Below are 20,766 nucleotides of genomic sequence, written 5' to 3' on the forward strand. Positions count from 1 at the left end.
AGTAAGACCTATTCAGTTTGAAAAAACAGGCAATAATATTCACATGACGGCACAATTAATGTTTTGATGCTGAAACCTGCAAATTTCTCTTACTGTCACTCTTACCCAGCTATTTTGTCTACTAAGCAGTTTATAATTTGACATCTCAGCTGCTAAATTTTTGGATTTCTTCCTCTTCGTTAGGGTTCATTTCTCAGAGTTCCACTACCCACTTCCTCTTAACTAGGGCCTCTAAACAGTGTTTCAATTTTTAATTAGCCACTATGCTGTAGAAGATAAATAACTGTAATTGGCTGTGTCTGTGAAGGTTCTCAGTCATCCAGGTCATCGTAGTCTAAGGAGCTTGGAAAGAAAAGCGTCTGGACTTCTTTGAGTTGCTTGAAGACGTTTCACCTCTCATCCAAGAAGCTTCTTCAGTTCTAAGGTCAAATGGTGGAGAGTCCCAGATTTAAACCCAGTGGGAGTTTCCCCCCCAAAGAGGGACAAAGGACCCCCTGATGATCCTCTACCTAATCACATGAGCCAAGGTGTGAAAGCAGGTGTGGGTCCCAATCAGCGAGGGTTTCGGGTGAGCTCATTGTGAAACCTGGCCCCACCCTATCATGTGATTTCCTGAGGTCAGATGGCCCAGGATTTGAGTGGGCGTTAAGGCGTCTGGGAAGGGATCTCAAAACTGGATTATAGATGGCAGACAGATGGTGTCGTAAACCACCGCCTCTGTTCAAAGATGGTTGCTCACAGTGGACGTGGGACTCTCCACCATTTGACCCTTAGAACTGAAGAAGCTTCTCGGATGAGAGGCGAAACGTCTTCAAGCAACTCAAAGAAGTCCAGACGCTTTTCTTTCCAAGCTCCTTAGACTGTAATTGGCTGTCATCAGATATGTGTGCTTAAATTACCATTTCAAAAGAAACAATAATCTATTACCTTAATAAAAACCACTCTCCAGCCATGCAGACAATTCCTCTACTCTCTTTGCAAGCCAAGGCTTACATTGTGTGTTTTCTCCTCAACGTAACACTGATTCATCAGCTATACTCAATGTTGAGTTTTAATTATAATAAAGCTTTAATTGTATTGCACGTATCAAAACTGTTAATGTAAAGTGTATAAGAAAAGCACATGTACATCCATCATATAGGTAGGGGGCAAAGACTAAACAGGATAAATGATAAAAACCGGTGCATCAGTTTAACAGAACCAGTGCATCCATGGAAAGTCCACTGAGTTCTTTCAAGCATTCACAGAAGGATATCATAACTTCCTCAGTGTGGTTGTTGCAACATAATTGTAACTGTAATTCTAGCACTTCCTGTTTCACACACTGATTTGTTTATTACTCAGTTTCAATCACGTAGTAATTTGTGTAATACTGGAAGTCGACAAGGCCCTCCTTGTTCCTCTGAGACAGAACAAATAATACTCTTAGGACTGGTGGTCAACAGTCATTCACACAAGCCTTAAACACTTTGCAAGAAATGCATGTATAAAGTTTTCTAATACAAATTGCAGGAATACTAACAATGAGGATAACTTGTAAAATCTTTGTGATCCTCATCCAAACATTTTATTGTTTGGCTTCAGATGGTACAGTAATCCAACTTTTAATTTTAATCTTTTGTCAGATTTTATTGATTTCCTCTGCTCTGTGTTTTTAAAACGAGCATGTTTATCCTGTAAATTTATGTCAGCATATCATTTGGCTCTTCTTGTCAGCAAGAAGAGTGAAATGATTCAGAGTCAATGAGGCACCAAAAGCAATCCCAGTCATGGAAATGAAGTGAATTTATATCAATGATTTTTCAACAGACTCACCATTTCAGCTAACTAACAGGGGCACTGGTTTTTGTTTGATAAAAACAAATAACCACTGCAATGACATTCGCTGGACAACTGGTGATCGACTACTGGTTCTGCAGAGGAACAAGTGCCTGGGTGTCCAGGGAAAAAGTGTGGGCAGTGAAGTAAACCTCTACGATTGCGATGAAGCCAGTGAGCTCCAAAAGTGGGAATGCAAGAACGAAACAGTGCTCGCTCTCAAAGGCCAGGAGCTTTACATTGAGCTCACTGCAGATAACACAGCCATTCTCTCCAGGACAACAGGACCAAATAACCACCTCACAATTTCTGGAACATCCAGTGGTGCCTGCACAAGAACTTATAGAGGTATTGTGCCATGTGAAAAAGAGTATAATGCAATTTTTCTTAGATAAGAGGGTTGTATTAAATGGATGCACAGGTTTCTACCTAGCTTCATGTCTTAAAGCTGTTTGTGATAAATGTGTTTTACAGTCTTTGTTTTGTTCGTTTGTTTATTTGACCTTTTAGAGCTTTTTACCATCGGTGGAAATGCAGCGGGAAGGCCGTGTATGTTTCCCTTTCTATACAAAACTCAGTGGTATTCAGACTGTACTAAATTTGACTCCTCGGAAAAGCGTCTTTGGTGTGCAGTTGAAACAAACTATCAAAGCGAACGCTGGGGGTACTGCCCAACCATGTGTGAGTAATGAAACCAATTGAAGGAAATAATTCAACCATTAGGACCTACAATTATTTTTCAGAGCTCTTACAAGGATTAACTGATTTATTATATACTTTTAACTTAAGTCAACTCCCATAGCTGAACAGAGGCAAAAAATCAACATTAAGTTAGAGAAGTAAAGTATTACCTTTACTATTGCACCAGTGTTGTTGAAGACCGGGGCCAGAATTGGCCTGGGAAAGACTCCAGAACAACCCACTGGAAGACTCTGGAAAATATGAAGAAGTGCATAGACTTTAAACTTTTAACTGTATTTTGATAAGTTCTGCTGCTTTTCTTATATTCCCAGTTTTCCTTGATCATGACTCAATCACTATTTCTATTCATACTACAACAAAGTCGTTAAATTATAGAAAAACAATTAAATGACAGAAAAGCTGTTCCCCCCCCCAAAAAAAAAGATAATTTTTCTATAATATTTGAATTGCATTGAAGGAAAGTTGAGTTTCACTGGTTAGGCCCACTAAAGATTAAAGTTACCCATGATCTAAAATGAGTTTGACTTATAAACATATATGCATTTTGTATATACAGCCAAGGAAGACTGGAATATGCACCCAACAACGGGAGCGTATTACCAGCTTAACATACAGTCAGCTTTGACTTGGCACCAGGCACAAGTCAGCTGCAAACAGCAGGGAGCTTCCCTTCTCAGCATCGATGATCCTCACGAGCAGGCTTATATCACAGGTAATGTGCCTCGGACACACTGAAAAAGTGATCATGTATTTATGTGCATACTTTAACTCCTGTAAAGTATATGTATCCAAACATAGTATTTTATTCTATTTTATATAGTATATTGTTCTTTTTATCTTATTCTATTCCATTGTTTTTCTTGACTGTTGCTCCCTGTAACTTTGCACTGTCCACTTTCTGTCGTGACTCAACAAATTTCACACGTGTGACTAATCAGAGTTTATCTTATCTTTTCTTATCTCTTATCTTTGTGTTATGAATTACATGATTTTCCCCCCATCATTTAAAAAAAAGAACATCAACACTAGTTTTGATTATTGTTAAGATAAGATAAGATAACCTTTATTAGTCCCACGCGTGGGGAATTTGTTTTGTTACAGCAGTGGACAGTGCAAAGTTGCATAGAAAAATTAGAAGAAAAAAACACTGGAATAATATATCCATAAGATAATGTACACAATATACACTATAATACAACGATGCCAGAAAGAGTATTGCACTTAGTGTTATTGCTATTGCACATGTGTGGATGTGTGTGTTTGATCAGTTGAAGTCTTTGTTGTGGAGTCTGACAGCAGTGTGGAGGAAAGACCTGCGAAATCTCTCCGTCCCACATCATGGGTGCCGCAGACTGCCACTGAAGGAGCTGCTCAGTGCTGTCAGAGTCTCCTGCGTGGGGTGGGAGATGTTGTCCAACAGGGATGATAGAGGTTACAATTAGAGATTTATTTAACGCAAAGTGAAAGACATTTTTCCTTTTTCATTTCTGTACTCAATGGCTCCAACAGCACTGCTATGGAAAGGGGGCAATACACTTTGGATTGGACTCATCCTAGATCCAGAACATGGCTGGAAATGGATAAATGGCAGGCCTTACCGTTACATGAAATGGGACTCAGGTGATATAATATATTCTAGCAGATTACTGGTAAAACAGCTGTTTAAGTTAGCATAAAGACATGAAAGAGGCAGAACAGCCTGACTCTCTATGACAGCAACAATAAAACATATTAATAGAAAATATACAATTTGTTAACTGAAAAAAACTGAAATGCATCTGCAAAAAGAAAGATAGAAATTGGAGCCCCGGTATAAGACTGTTGTAGAGTTAACATGTAAAGTATATCTATCATCATGTTTAGGACATCCACTTCCTAATCCGGGATACAACTGTGCAGTTGTTGATCCTAGTGTACGGTACCTTTGGCAAAGTTTACCTTGTAGCAATAAACTGGGCTACATCTGCTACAGTAAAGAGGCTGAAGAAGCTCCTACACGAGGTAAATAAAAATATCTTTTTTTTTCTTCAGATTTTGGTTATAGCATAACTGAAATATTCCTCAACACTTATTTTATTACTTTGTTATTTATGATCAGCTGGGACAGGTTTTTGTTCAAACCCCTGGATACACTACAATGGCCACTGCTTCCACAGGAATCAGGCTCAGAAAACATGGTCTGAGGCTCAGGTAGCTTGCCACCAGGATGGAGGAGACTTAGTGAGCATCCACAGTGTGGAGGACCAAAGCTTCATCATCTCTCAGCTTGGATATAGTATGTATGGATATTTATTTAAAAAAGGATCATTGTTAAGGAACAAATAATTAAAACAAAAAATCCCTGTAAATCCTCAGGTGCTGGTCTCTATTCCTTGAATCAATATTTTGACATCAGAAAAATATAAAGACCATTGAGGTTATTCAAAAGATTTACAACCATGAATAAAAACAAGCAAACTGTATGGAACATGTTTTCTAACATGCATGTAATCCAATTGTAGATTTGGAAAAATACAAAAATGTCCTTTTGTTTTTAACCAACGTCTGCAGCATCCACTGATCAGCTTTGGATTGGAATGAATGACAGGAAGACAGAGGGGTTATTTGACTGGTCTGACCACTCGACTGTCGCCTTCACCAGCTGGGAGTTTGGGAAACCAGCTGTGTCTTCTGAAATAAAAGACTGTGTTCTCATGCGTGGAGAGGTACGCAGCATCATCGAGTGCATACGGTGCACATAATCTACACTCACTGGCCACTTTATTAGGCAGTTTGGCAGCAACTCAGTGCATTTATAGGGAGCCGTTGAAGTTTAAACAGAGCATCAGAATGGAAAACAAAAATGATGATGAATGCTTTCAGCTTTGTCTACTTTGAGAAGACAACAGTAACTCAAATATTCAATAACCAATACAATACAACCTGAGGCTGTAGAGCATTTCCGAACACTAGGGATAGAAATAGATAATAATTTTGTGATTCAGATTCCATTATCAATATTACTCATTGATTCGATTACTTGTCGATTCTCTTATCAATTCTTTTCGGGTTCTCATTGGCTCTGCTTTGAGAGTCACCACCATTGCTGAGCAGTATATCAAAAACATTATAGTCATGCAAATTAAGTGCACACTGTGTGGTCAGATGTTTGTGCATGTTGGAGTTATTTCCCTTCTTTGTTCTGATCAGTGTAATCATCTTCTCATTACTTTTGTTACCTGCTGAAGCTCAGATTCTGCCTGCCGGATTGGGGTCAATCTGCTTTCTGTGCAGGTGTTTGCTAAGAGCGTGAGTCGTGTCAGGAGCGTTATACATTTTTTTCTGTCCCGGATGCAGTTTGCACTTTATCAGCGCGCTCTCTTTTGTGCAATAAATATAACAGTCCATAAGCACACTGTAGACTGTACCACTGTCTTTGTCTTCCAACATACTATACTGAACACACAATGCACAGCATATACAATAAATATTTACATTAACATATGACATTAAATTTGTAAAGTTTAAAAAATACCAATACCAGTACTTCCAGATCTACTTATGGTACTTTGTTACAGAATGGAAACTGGGCAGATCTTGTATGCGAGGAGCAACATGGCTTTATTTGTAAGAAGATGAGTGCCTTAAGACCATCTGGAGAGGAAGTGGAGCAAAACACAGGCTGCAAAAATGTGGGTATAATTATGAATTTGTTTAAAAAATAAACCATAAGAATTGTGAAGTTATTAGGTTGGGGTTGAGGTTGCATGAAATAATGATTATTTAATTAAATGAATATTGTTTTCTGCAAAATTTAAAGCTAAAGAATAATTTCGTACAATGAGACAATTAGGTGAAAGTTAGTGGACTGAGTTGCTTGAGCGTGTTGACAGTCATTTTTAACATGACCGATGTTTGACAAATACTGTTGAACCTGTTCACTCATTTCAAGCTCCATATTATTACTCGTGGGAGCCCCACACAGCTGCTGGGTCATAATAAGAACTGACCATAACTGAGCTTTAAAAAAAATCTCCTTTTCCTTGTCATTGTTAAAAATCTGAATCATTTACAGTGTTTCTTCATGATCTTCTTTTCCATCAAACCAGGGGTGGAGGAGACACGGCTCATACTGCTACTTTATAGGAATACAGACTAAAACATTTGATGAAGCTAAAGATGACTGTAAAGGTTCCCTTTCTTACTTAGCTGATGTTTCAAATGGGTAAGATTTGTTTTACATGTCTTTATTCCATATGTTTTGAGCGCACAAAACAAAATGTGAACGAAAAACAAACATAAATAATCACATCAACTTTTGAAGCTTTTTAAACGGCTGTACTCTTGAAATTATTTTCAGGGTGGATAATGCATTTCTTGTAAGCTTGGTGGGGATGCGACCAGAGAAACACTTTTGGCTGGGGCTTTCAAACCAGAAAAATACTGAAGAATTTGTATGGACCAACACAGACTCAGTGAGATTCACACACTGGAATGCTGAAATGCCAGGTATGGTGACACATTTAACTCCGTCAGTAAGACATTGCAGAACATAGCCTCACAACTAAATTTTTTATTATTTCTCTGACAATGAAAGGGAACAGACAGGGTTGTGTTGCGATGAAAACTGGGATTTTTGCTGGCCTCTGGGATGTGGTGCCCTGCACAAATAAGGAGAAATACATCTGTAAGCACCTAGCCGAGGGGGCAGTTTTAACCCCTCCACCACCCACTCTTTTCCCTCCTGAGTGTGCATCTGGCTGGACTCGCCTGGGGTTTAGTAACCGGTGTTTTAAGGTACAATCTCAAGGAAAAACTTAATTTGATCAGGTTGTCCTAACTCATACTAAAGACAAGATCATATACTTATATATGAAGGGTCATCAAAAAGTTCCCAGTATAGATCAATAAAAGTGATTTAAATGTGCTAAATCTCCCTTTTAAACCAGCTTCTATTTTCACATCACTTCATTGCAGTCCTGTGATCTTCCTTTGTGCTTGTAACTCTGCAGTGCATGCTGGGTCTCCTCCAGTTGTGATACTCAACTTAATTTTACATTTTGCGAAGTGGACAATGTTCCAGCGAGGTAAAATTGGGAATGTTTCAAGTTGGCAAGCAAAGATTATGCTGGTACGGCCAAAGTGCCGCTGTGTTTTTCAGGGCTCGCTATAGTAGTGTACGCTAGCATGCTAGCATACACCATGTTTCAGGCTACAGTTCAGGTAATTCTGGTCTCGCTCTTCACACGGCAGTCTGTCATTGTGGTTGGAAACTGTTCAGCTAAAACCTGCAGAAAACTGCTCAGTCATAGCAGCAGACCCAGCTCCCATCAGCTGTGTTGATCCTTTTTGTAAGACATTTGCACCAATTTAAAACAGAAGTTGTTTTTTGCTGTTTGTGCAAGTTTAAGGTCTAAGTTGAAACTGCAGAGAGCACAGTGTGTATGATCAGAACAGCACTTCCAGAAAACAATTTAAAAACAGCAGCCTGACAAAAATTTAATTGGGTAATATTTTTTAATGTTTAAGTCCAGTAACCTTTTGATCACCCCACGTGAATACAACATCTTAGCCTTTGCACAGTATATAAAAGTTGTGTGACCTTGACATTACCAAATCACACTGAGCATCTTTATGCCGGTTGGTGTTAAGTTGTTTGATAGGTATTCTATACAAAAGAAGACCTGGTTTGAAGCCAAAGATTACTGCAGGGCTATCGGAGGAGACCTGCTCAGCATCCACAGTTCTGTTGAGCTTCAGTCCGTACCTAGGTACAGTATAAAAGAAAATAGAACTAGTTGTTATAATAATAATAATAATAATAATAATAATAATAATAATAATTGCTAGCAAGTTCTTCCACAGATAACTAATGAGTTGGAAAATGTCTAACAATTATTTTTTAAGTTTATATCAATAATGTAAATTTCTATTACAGATTACAAGCAGCTTGGATTGGACTTAGTGCCCCAGATCCTGACACAGGTTATGTATGGAGCGACGGAACTCCAGTAAGTTGTTCATTTTTATGCATTATTCAGAAGATGCAATTAAATAACTTTTTTTCATTGTTTCCTTCTTTTTAAAGCTAAATTTCCAACAATGGAAGATTGGAGAGCCAAACAATAAAAATAATGTTGAGTCTTGTGTGGAAATGAAACCAGAGCGCACATTCAGAAGACAATCTTGGAGTGACATACACTGTGAGAAATACAGCGAATGGCTGTGCCAGATCCGTGCAGGTGAAATTGCTAACCAAACACATTTATGCATTTGTTGAAGGTGAACTCAGTGAGAGTAACTTTCACACAATGTCTTCCTAAGATTTATTGTCCTCAGATTTTGGAGTAAACATCAAACTATTGATAAAATCTTTATTTGGGAGCTGATTTTGTGTACAGATTGGTTTGTTCCTATATGCACAATTTCTTGGTTTAGTACCCATGTTCTTGAACACTAGGATGCACAGTCATATTTCTTAACATATTCTCTGCTTAGAGCTGTGTTGCAGAACCTCGAATTCTCTGTCCAGTGCACTGTTTTTAAATGATTTTATAACAATACAGGAATGACCCCAAATCCGCCTCCAGACCCCGTCACTCCAAGTAAGTCTGGCATTTTTTTCATCAAACCTGAAGAAAATCACCTTTATCTCCATTTTTTTTTGTTCTTCTAAGCACAATAAAGCTTACAATTGTGGGTTAACTTTTTAAAACCTATAGCTGATCTGTTGTTCAGTCCACTAAATTTTCAACCACACAACCACTATGTCTTCCTAAAAAAACAACAAATCAAAAAAACAACAGTTATAGTGAATATAATCCATATTGCAAGTTTTGATCTATTTCCAGGCTATAATAAAACATCAGATGGGTGGTTTGAATGGAACAGGAATCAGTATTATATTAACAGAAATCAGATGGGCATGGAAGATGCTCGTCGGTACTGTCAGCAGAGGCATAGTGACTTGGTAACTATCAGCAGTGAAGCTGAAAGGGTCTTTCTATGGAAACTGGTGAGCAGCAACATACTGTACTACACTACTAGCATCCATTTCCACAGAATTTAAGTTCAGGTCATGCTACAAGTTAAATATTTCTGATTCAGCCTCCTTTCTACATATCTGGGCTAGATACAAGACACAGGTCATCACCCTTACTGGATTGGCCTCATTGTAGATCTTGATGGAACATTTGCGTGAGTATAAAACAAATAATGTTTCTAAGTAAATTCCAAAAAGTTGATTCTGTTCATCTGTACAGAGCGTTTTCAGTGGGAGAAATGTCCAAGTGGCTTCTTCAGTCTCAGCTGACTGCAGGTTTCACCAACCTCATAAACAGTACATTTGCATAATGACTGAAAGCAGCACTACTTAATGAACAATGGGCTAGCCCCACCCAATCATGTAGGGTGAGGCTAGGTTTCACAATGAACTCACCCGAAACCCTGGCTGATTGTGACCTACACCCGTTTTCACACCTCGGCTCATGTGATTAGAGGATCATCAGGGGATCCTTTTGTCCCTCTTTGGTGGGTTACTCCCACAGAGTTTAAATCTGGGACTCTCCACAAAAAGCTTCTCGGCTGAGAGGTGAAATGTCTTCAAGAAACTTAAAGAAGTCCAGACGCTTTTCTTTCCAAGCTCCTTAGACTGCCTTGAACATTAATATGCAAATTCTCATTCTAAGTAAATTACATAAAAATGTAAAAAGAGAAAGAAACTTAACAAAAATAGTTGACATATAGCCGATATTACCTGTTGAACACTGTGTTGTGTTATTTGCAATTTGAAAATTAGGCATCAGAATCTGTGAGATGTCGGTCAGGGTTTTGTCACTATCCAACCAAAATTTACTGAACCAGCAGCAAAAAAAGTTCGAAACTACGCTTCACATTTGATAAACATCATCGTTAATTCTCTCTTACTTTTGCTGTTTTTCTTTCCCCATGATAAAATCACACAACCACATCCCAAAGTGTTCTATTGGACTGAGAGCTGGTGACAGCGGAGGCCATTTGAGTACAGTGAACTCACTTTCAAGTTCGAGAAACCAGCTTGAGATGATTTGAGCTTTGTGACATGGCTCATTATCCTGATGGAGGCAGCCATTACATGATGGGAATACTGATTCATGATGTGGAAACTCTTTTTTACTTTTAGGAGTACACTTAAAACTAAACTAGAAGTTTCCTTTTTTGATAAATCCTATAGTTTAGACTGGTCATCCTAATGAGAAGTGATTTGGCACTATTTAAAGATTTTTGAATTGAATTGAATTGTTCCTAACACACAGTGAGTGTAGAAACAGATCTGCATTACTCAGCTCTTGAAAGAACTCAACAAGCACCTGCAATTATGTTTTTGAAAATTTGTGTTTCAAAAAGCTGGATGGATGATTCTCCAGTCGTCTTTCAAGCGTGGAGTGAAAATCAACCCAACTTCCAGAACAATGACGAGAACTGTGTGGCTATTACTCCCTCTAGGGGTGAGTAAGCTGATACATTTTCACTAGCTTTCATCCAAATATTAACATGAGTATAAAACACCAATGAAGTCCATTATCTACATATTTATTCTTTCAATTACAAAAAAATATTTTATATTTGGAATCGGCTCACAGGGTTCTGGCACGATTATAACTGTGGATTTCAGCTTTCTTTCATTTGTAAACGCAATAGCTCAATGCCCGAGCACATTTCAGTGGTACCAACTGTTCTTCCAAAGGGTGGCTGCCCACAGGACTGGAAAAAATTTAATTCAAAGGTCAGAGTCGCTCCTAAATATTGTCTCCTAAAGAAATGTGATGTAACTCATGAGTGCGTTATAACACTGCATTTTAAAAACTACAGTTATGCATAAGAATGAGCAAATCTGAAGTATCACAAGCTGATCATTTTTCAACTACAGTGTTACAGCATCATTAGCAGGGAATTAGAGACGTGGGAAGGAGCAAGAACACAATGCAAAAACAAAGGAGGAAATCTGGCCTCTATTCTCTCAAAGCATGTACAAGGTTTGTCCTTTTTATATTATACATTCTCTTTTATAACAAAGGAGTCAAAAAGTCTGAACCCATTCATTATTTGTGTTTTTATGCTCTGTCATACTAATAGAAAGATGTATTTTATGTTACCAGGAAAAATATGTAGTGGACACATGAAAGTGTGTCCATAAAGTCTGGCATCTTTTCCTCTGATCCCCTCAGTTTTTTGGTTGCTTTTCTTTATCGCATACATTTTCCCTGCAGACATGCTGATGGGTTTCCCAATCATGCTTCATTAAGAAACATAGTTATGCTTTTGTGTGATGTGCATGTAGTAACCTGTGATGTAAACTGTCTAGATGTGTGTAGGACAAGAGACTATTTTATTGCATAAAATAGTGCTGATCACGTCAGCTTATTGCGCTGCTGGATACACTTGGCCAGACAAGGAAAAATAATTTACTGACTCCAGTTTGTTGGTCTGGTGAGCCACCTGTCACCTGACTCACAGAGACTTTCCTCCACCCTGTCCTCATTCACAAAGTGCTTTCTAAGCCTGAACATTACAGCTAACAGGTGGATTTTCCTGCTTCAGTCCAGCTAGCCAAACAGCATACAGCCTTTCACTGCTAACAAAATGGAGAGTAAAAGTGGACAGTATATCCTCAGTCTCTTAACATAAAACTCCTTGTTGCAGTTGCAGCCAGGGACAGCACAAAAGTGATCCCCTTAAACTGATTTTTAGTTTTATTTTCTCTTGAATTACTGGTTCTGTTACTAGTTAGCTAACATAAACTAATTTAAGTCTATTGACCACAACCAACCAACCAACCAAACTGGTCATGTAACATTCCATACTGTCAGAAGATGGCAGTAAACGTGCTTTTAAAGTTTAATTTTAAGCACTTATTTCTTAGATCCAGCTACACAGGCAGTGTTACATCTATGTAAGTTTTTGAGAGCAGGGCTCCATAATGTAAAACCATAAATGTAAATGATGACACACAGTGCTCAACAGTGCCCTGTCCTACCATTTTCTTAATTTAAACTGCTAACATGAAATTCAAAATAAGTATATATTTGTGACAAACACAAAACAATGTCTGTTTTTTATATTATTTCTAGTGTTTTTGACTTCTAAAATGTTGGACGCGCCTACAACAGACCTCTGGATCGGTTTACATTATTTGCTTGGTTATTCATTTTACTGGACCAATGGACAACCAGTGCGGTACACCAACTGGCGTTCTGTGAGTGGTCATCAGTGTACTTGAAGTTTAACCTTGTCAGTTTTGTTATTCCCCCTACTTTACCACAACAGAAAAATATTAGCATTATAGTCATTTGTATGCATCTGAATTGTATACACTGTATTTCTGTGCATTGTTAAGCATGTTTAACGTACCAGTCTTCAGTTGCAGATGACTGGGCACTGGATGTTTTTTACGGATGATGAGGATGAGGTACTTGATTATTTAACTGGAAGGTGCAATAACACTTAATTTGTTACAACTCACAGAAAGGTCTGGTGTAGTTAATGATTCTAGCACATGATACATTGAGCTTTTTATTTAATTGTCATTATATGTAATATACTTTCTCCTTATATTCAAATATCACTCTAGTTCATATCCTAATTTTCATTGCAGAGAGATCATCGTGGTTATTTCTCAAGAGATGCCAAGGTAACTACTCTCCTTATGCCACATTGAAAAAAACCCAGTTAATATTATTTACCCTTGCATACTATTTGTATTCTATATCTTGATCCAGACCAAGAATTCCATCATAGTATTGATACAATAATAATTTTGAATAAAGCTCAATTTAGCACGATAAATAGTCTATCTGGAATGGATGAGCAATCCATTACATAACTGGAAGTCTGGGACTTCCAGATACAGACAGGCAAACTGGTGATGGCTAACCAACCAGCCATAGTATTGTGGACAAGCAGTGGAGGACACCCGTAGTGAAGGCAACAGTGGTCCTAGTGGTAACAAGGGCACCCGGGGCAGTGACCCCCAAACTTGGCGAGTATGTGCGTCAGATCCCAGGAACAACATACGAGATCTCAGGTTAGAACAACGCAGTCCTAGGAACAGCAGAGATACTGTGCAGCCTAATCCTTTATTGACCAGAAGGTCCCTTTCTCTCATGTTTAACCTGAGTAGCAAAAGACCGCAGGGGGTTTGAAAACGATGTGCCGGGAGTTCGCTGTTCTCGCCCTGGCTAGCTATCGAGCTGGTGGGTAACAGACGTCTCCAAAAAACGTCGGAGCACTTTTGCAAATATGTGATATCTTGATAAACCGAGCAGATATTTGAAGTTTACACAGCTACATTCAAGCCTGGAAATATGTAAAAAAAAATTATTTTGTGACCCAGAAAGAGTAAAAAGAGTAATATTAAAACTAGTAGCTGCCACCATTGTTGGAAACTGGAATTGGCTGGGCTGCGCTATGAATTCTGGGATATGGTAGGCCACGAAGGATACACCCAACCCATCCTTCAAATCTGGGGAAAAGGAGGACGCATTTGGCGGCTGCATTTGGAGGATTCTACGAATTTGGACAGCCTTTGTGACGTCGCTGTGATGTAATCGGCCTACAAATGCGGCCTCAGGAGGATGCAGCCTATGAATTTGACACCCCCATTGACCTGGAACAGCTTCAATGTTCAAAAATTCGTAGCACCTGTACAACATTCAAAACATAATAAATAACCCCCCCCCCCCCCCCCCCCCAAAAGGAAAAAAAATTAAAGTAGTATTATTTTTGTTTAGTCATCAAATGTCATAATAAAATAATGACATTTAGGACATTTCTCCGGTCAAATGTCAAAACACATCAAATTTGACCTGAAAAGTATATAAGGGTTAATAATGAATTAAAGAAATTGTTCACAGTAGTGTATTGGCAATAAACACAAACCATAAATATGGAAAGTAAGGCCAGCAAAACAGATCCAGATATAACCTTAGTTTCTTTATTTCTATTCTGTCTGTCTCACCAGAGAGGATGTGCTGTGATGACAACTGATCGTACCACTGGTATTGGGAAATGGGACCAAAGGTCCTGCAGTGACAAAAATGGATATATTTGTCTTCGTAATCTTGGTGAGCCAAGATTTTCAAATGCTTGTTATATATATTTATTTAATTGTATTTTTATACTGTAGTGCATCAGAAAAATGCTGTAGCTCTATGTATGTAGCTCCTCCTGTTCCATCATATCCCTAAGGTGCTCTATTGGGTTGAAATCTGGTGACTGTGGAGGCCAACTGAGTACAATGAGCTAATTACACATGTTCAAGAATGTGTTGTATTGCTGCCACATTAGAACACAGAAGTTAGTATATTGTTTGGAAAAAAATGTTTGACTAACTATCAGTGCATTTTGTGTCATGGTCCTGGGTCTTCAAATCAACGTTTTGAGTTTTTATTTTGAATTTAAGAGATGATTTAAGTTCATGCTCTGTATTATTTGTCTTGAATGTAGTATTTCATAGTGCTCCTCAGGTTTTGTTTTTTTTTTTTTTTTAATTTAGCGTTATTCCAACAGAATAGTGTCACAATTGGGCAAATAAGTAATTTCTTCTCGGAAGCAGAACAATATTCTAGCCTTCAGACATAGATGAAGCAAATTAAAATTGAAGTTTTTTAACCATTTTATTTATTTTTACTGTGCACAGATCCATCTCTCCCAGACTCCCCTGAACCAACAGCTAACAATGGCTATGTGAAAATACTTAATGATTCAATCAAAGTTGTTACTCAGAAAATGAACTGGGATTCAGCCAAAAAGTACTGTGAGCTTGATGGCGCTAACCTGGCTAGCTTGCGAAATGAGTGGTCACAGGTCTATGTTGAGCTGATGGCTTTGGAAATGGAAGGTCCTTTGTGGATTGGACTGAACAAAAAGCAGGTACAGCACACAAATGGTTTCACCTAATCTACTTGTAACTTTACTAATGTAAATGTTTGCGTAATTATTTAGTTTTGCTAATGTACCTGATTTTAATAAATCCCCTGTAGGGAATTTACACTCTGCATTTAACCCATTCACCCAGTGAAGCAGTGAAGCATGGAGCATGTTATATATCATCTTCATCTTTTTCCTTCAGACTGGATATTTCAGACCTATTGACGGCTGGGAAATGACCTTTTCCAACTGGGATCGATTTGAACCAGAAATGCAACAATCTTGTGTGTATGTGAATAATGAAAATGGAAAATGGAAGACTGCTGATTGTGCTCACAACATGGCCAGTGTTTGTATGAAGTCTACAGGTAGGGCTCATGTAAAATCTGATAAAGCGATCCTACATTTCTGGTGCTATGAACTTTTTTTTTTTATTTCCCTATTTTAGATCTGACATAGTTTGTTTATTGTATATCAGTACCAATTAAAGATGCTTGAATGCTCATTGGATTTAAACTATATATCTGGTTACTTTTTAATTCACAGATGTTCCACCAACAGAGTCAACAGAATCAGTCAGTTTTCCAGGAAATTGCCCTGAAGACCCAGCATCAAGAACTGGTTATACCTGGATACCCTTCAAGGGTTATTGTTACCTCTTTGTCAAAGGAAGTTTTGACTGGGGAGATGCATCTGCACTATGTATAAGATATGGTAAGGATATGGGAATGGTGTAATGCAAATTCCCAGTCCATCAGCTGTGTTTGGATTTAACAGTTTGTTTATCTTTTGTTGGTCAAGGTGGAACTCTAACCAGCATTGAAAATCCTGCTGAGCAAAGATTCATTTTTAACAACGTGCTAGTCTTTAAAGACAGCCAACCCCTTTTCTGGATTGGCATGTATCAGACTCACAAAGGTACAGTCATTTTTTCCACTCTTTCATAGAAAAATATTAATGTATACTTGAAGATAAATAAAAACAGAACACATAAACTGAAAATTGTAATTGTAACCGTGACATAAAATATCTGGTTAGTCTGTCTGGTGCTAGTGTATTTATTATCTCATTCTTATTGGCTGTTTATGCCCTGTCCTTATCTTCAATGTCATGCTGCTCTGTTGTATCTTAATTGCCCCTTGGCAATAAATAAAGTTTCTCTGATTCTGATTCGGTCCCATGCTGAAGATTCAAGCTGAGTGTTAATTAACACAATCTTAGTGTTTTAATATAACATGTGATTAGTGACAGGTTGCTGTGATTGAGAAAGTGATTTTCCTGGACTCTCTGCAGTGACTTGTTACTTACAAGGTAGACCAGCCTTTGGACAGATCCCCAGAGATCAAATTTCCCCAAATGATTAATGTTTCATGTTGCATTCAGAAAGACATGAAACAAACAATTGAGACAAACTCAGTGATTACTTCAGACTTCTAGACATCCACACTTCTTTTGGCTACCGATGACTCGTCACCTATTGACCATTAAGAAGGAGGGGAAAAAAGCAAACTGCCAAACACAACTATGAACATTTGGTAGTGGAGCATTAAGGTGCTAGTGTTGTGTTTTCAGTCACTTCTACTGCTCTGAAGTGGCTAATTAATGTAACTTTTCAAGTTATTCCCCTTCATACATATTTCCTATTGCAAGAGTAAAAATAAAGTACCAGTTTTCTTGCAACTGAACTAGAGCAAAAGAGAAATTCTGTTTGTTTCTAGGCTTGTGGAAATGGTTGGATAAAACAGCCATTGACTTCATTAACTGGGGTCCAAATGAGCCTGGCGGTTTTGGAACCTATGGAGCAATTGCATCTCTAGATGGGAGTTGGACAACAGGCAGGGTGTATAGTAGCAAGGGATTTATTTGTAAAGCACCTAAAGGTAAGTCCAGAAATTTAAAAAATGGTTTTGTAATAGCACAAATGTGCAACACATACACCTAACAACATGTTTCAATTAGTGCTGTCAGCGTTAATCTTGTTAAAATGATGTTAACACCATAACCGCATTAACGCGGCGGTTCTCCGTTAGCAAGTTAACGCGGATCGCCATGTGGGAGGAGCTGCATGGCGCTAATGCGTTAACAACCTAACCATGCTAACGCGTTGACACCGTGCAGCCCTCACACGGGGCAATCCGCGTTAACTCGCTAACGGAGATTTGCCGCGTTAATGTAGTTATGCAACATTTAACAACATTTTAACAAGATTAACACTGACAGCACTAGTTTCAATTGATTTAGCATTACAGTACCAGTCCCTGCAGTGACACAGAAATTTTTATCTTTTTTAAATCTTCTTTTTAGTATTACAAGCACCAACAACAATTGGTAAGTTGTGTCTTTTTTTATATTTGTCTTACATTTATAATTTAGTTGGACTAATCTATGTGCTCAATCTATACAGCAAGTTCTTCTATAGAGGATCCTAAAGCCAATGGCCACATGGTTTTGGAGGTTTTGCTTGGCATTACTGTGACTGCCATAGGGATAGTCATCATCATCTTCCTGTTGAAAAAGTCTGGTATCTGCCAGTCCATCTCTGAAAACTTAACTACCTTTGATAACCCGATGTTCTTTAACAATGAACAGGTCCAGGCTGGTGTGGTGGGTGAAAATTAATTGGTATCAAATGCATATGATGGGAACTCACAACTAACTGTTTAATGTGTATACCTGCATAATCTAATAGAGCTCTGATTTAGAAAATTTAGTTTTATTTAGTCAGTTAGCAGTAAGTGGCATATTTTTAGATAATCTTATTTGATATTTAATTTTGTGTTTTTTTTAAATAATAAAAACTCCCAATTAAAAGATAACTGATCAGTAATTTTAATCCATACATTTTTTAATTTTTAATTTTTATTTTTTACAAATATAAATGTTAGAATAGCTCTACATGGATAGATGTAGATTGATTTTTGTGTGTTAACCAAAGTTGGGATGTGTAGTTGATTGTAAATAATGCAAATACTGTCGCATGTCCTACTGATCCATTTTGTCTTTGAAATCTTGATCACAAGATCTCTATCACAGGAAATGAAACAATTTGATTAAAGTTATTTACAAGAATAAAATATCGGTTTCACTTTTGCCAAAAGATTCATCGGATTTATTCTAGTACTTCCTTTGCTTAGTTTACAATGTCTGAGCATAATGTCTGGTTACACTAGTTAGTGCAGTGCAGCGAGGAATGCCCAGACCTCTACATTGGAGAGACCAAGCAGCCACTTCACAAACGTATGGCACAACACAGAAGAGCCACCTCCACAGGACAAGACTCAGCAGTCCATCTGCATCTAAAGGCTAAAGGACACTCTTTCGAGGATGCCAATGTTCACATTTTGGACAGAGATGGCTTGAAAGAGGAGTGAAAGAAGCCATCTATGTCCACTGTGAGTGACCATCTTTGAACAGAGGCGGTGGTTTACGACACCAACTCTCTGCCATCTATAATCCAGTTTTGAGTTCCCTCCCCAGACGCCTGAACGCCCACTCACATCCTGGGCCATCTGACCTCAGGAATTCACATGATAAGGTGGGGCCAGGTTTCACAATGAACACACCCGAAACCCTGGCTGATTGGGACCCACACCCAGTTTCACACCTTTGCTCACACGATTAGAGGATCATCGGGGGGTCCTTTTGTCCCTCTGTGGGGGGTTTCTCCCACTAGGTTTAAATCTGAGACTCTCCACCATTTGACCTTAGAACTGAAGAAGCTTCTCGGATGAGAGGTGAAACGTCTTCAAGCAACTTGAAGAACTCCAGACGCTTTTCTTTGCAAGCTCCTTTGACCACTTAACTAGCAAAAATGCTTTATTTTATACACCCATTACATTTATCTACTGGTTAGGTTAGTATTTCTTCATTGGATATAAATGGAAAATAACATTCATGGAGGCATGTGACACACGACACAGGAGCTCTAGTTTTACACTCCAACTTTATTCACCTCCAAACATGAACTGAGCATATTGCGCCAAAACAGCAGAATCTTTCCTCCCAGCTTGGGTGTGAGTGGAGCCCTCTAGTGGGTCACCACACATTTTATCTTGAATGTGTGATCATTCTTTTCCAAAAACAAAGCAATAACTTGTAAAAGTGGTTTGGTTTATTCACCGCTAACAGTAATTGAATTCTTCTGATGAAAGGTTTTGTTTCAGAGACCATGATGCTTTAAAATTATACGCTGTTGCATTCATAGGAGCGACCGAAAAACATGTTTTAGACCAAAACTAGCAATAATTTATTCAAGTGTTTCTGTTTCTGAAGCAGTGAAAATACTTAATAAAAAGAAAACTCACTTTCTCACAATGGGGAAAATGTACCGAACATGCATTGTAGGGCAATGTAACTGTTCTATTGTTTACTTTATATTAGGTGAACTTTAGCTTGAAACATTAAAGATACCCAAAAAAGAAACAAGACAAATAAAATCAATTGCACCGTAGATCAAGGAACTCTGAAACTATAGATGGGTACAAGAAATCTAATTCACAGAAGATTCACAGTTTGTCCTCTATGATTTTCTTCACATTTACTCTTATTACTTATGAAACATAATTCTATGCAGCTTTCAGTTCTCAGATCTGTCAACAAATCCAATAAAAAATTAGAAATTAGAGCTATGCATGTTGCTATGCTTTGTATTTGATTAAATATTTGAGTTTAGGGCTTAGTGGTTTTGATTTTCTTCTTTGTTTATTAACAAACTAGACTGTACTGCATCGTTTTTGTGGTTTATGATTGTGTTCTGTTTACTTACCCCTCATGTGTGATAGTGGTCTGATCAGCCATTATATATACCCTTGTGTCATTTCCTGTTGAGGTCAGTTATGTTTGTTTGGGCAGTCATTTGGTTTGTTAAGTTTGCAGTTGTTTGCCTGAGTTTAGTTTTGTTTCTTTGACCTCTTTTATGAGCTCAACATTTATTACTTTTGCTTCTACTCCACTGTACTTTGGATGTAAGTATTATTCTTTGTACTTTCATATTTATTTTAAAACTTTACTCATTATTTTGCAATTTTCAATATTATAGGTTATGCTACACAACAATAGTAAAACAATCAACAGCTACATTGAACTCTCTTGCAGCACCACCGTTATCATATTAAATCTATAATGGAACACGTGAACCTGAAAATTGTGCCCACTGTTTTCTGTGTCATTTTCTACATTGACTTTGTTTCTCTTTAAATACTGTGCATTAAACCATTCGACTATCTTGAGAGAAAATTCTCCAAATACTGTAATGGAAAAATAATTTGCTGACAATATTGCTCAGGATTTTATCAGCAAAACACAAATTATAAGTCGTGCTTTTCTCTTTCTTGGCACCTAGTCTAGTGGTTGTACCATAAG

The 20,766-nt window shown here is 38.0% G+C and overlaps 1 protein-coding gene across 3 annotated transcripts; it reads left to right on the forward strand.

Moving 5' to 3' along the window:
- Positions 1-1,474: 1,474 nt before the first annotated feature.
- On the forward strand, positions 1,475-20,614 carry LOC101481500 (macrophage mannose receptor 1). 3 transcript variants are annotated; one of them, XM_004542963.4, is made up of 32 exons: positions 1,475-1,587; positions 1,810-2,166; positions 2,329-2,499; positions 3,077-3,232; positions 4,030-4,140; positions 4,384-4,521; positions 4,619-4,795; positions 5,071-5,225; positions 6,078-6,191; positions 6,609-6,724; positions 6,860-7,008; positions 7,097-7,296; positions 8,152-8,270; positions 8,438-8,510; positions 8,588-8,741; positions 9,066-9,104; positions 9,351-9,514; positions 9,632-9,696; positions 10,885-10,985; positions 11,121-11,263; positions 11,408-11,513; positions 12,609-12,733; positions 12,899-12,946; positions 13,133-13,168; positions 14,498-14,600; positions 15,176-15,408; positions 15,608-15,773; positions 15,952-16,119; positions 16,207-16,323; positions 17,124-17,285; positions 17,710-17,733; positions 17,810-20,614. In XM_004542963.4, the coding sequence occupies exons 1-32, from the start codon at positions 1,524-1,526 to the stop codon at positions 18,022-18,024; spliced, it is 4,269 nt and encodes a 1,422-aa protein (XP_004543020.2). In that variant the 5' UTR covers positions 1,475-1,523; the 3' UTR covers positions 18,025-20,614. The 3 variants fall into 3 exon arrangements, with proteins under 3 accessions (XP_004543020.2, XP_004543021.2, XP_004543022.2); XM_004542964.4 differs by having other exon boundaries at positions 12,905-12,946; XM_004542965.4 differs by lacking the exon at positions 17,124-17,285.
- Positions 20,615-20,766: the final 152 nt, after the last annotated feature.

Source organism: Maylandia zebra, linkage group LG18 (assembly GCF_041146795.1).
Source record: "Maylandia zebra isolate NMK-2024a linkage group LG18, Mzebra_GT3a, whole genome shotgun sequence".
NCBI classification, from domain to species: domain Eukaryota; kingdom Metazoa; phylum Chordata; class Actinopteri; order Cichliformes; family Cichlidae; genus Maylandia; species Maylandia zebra.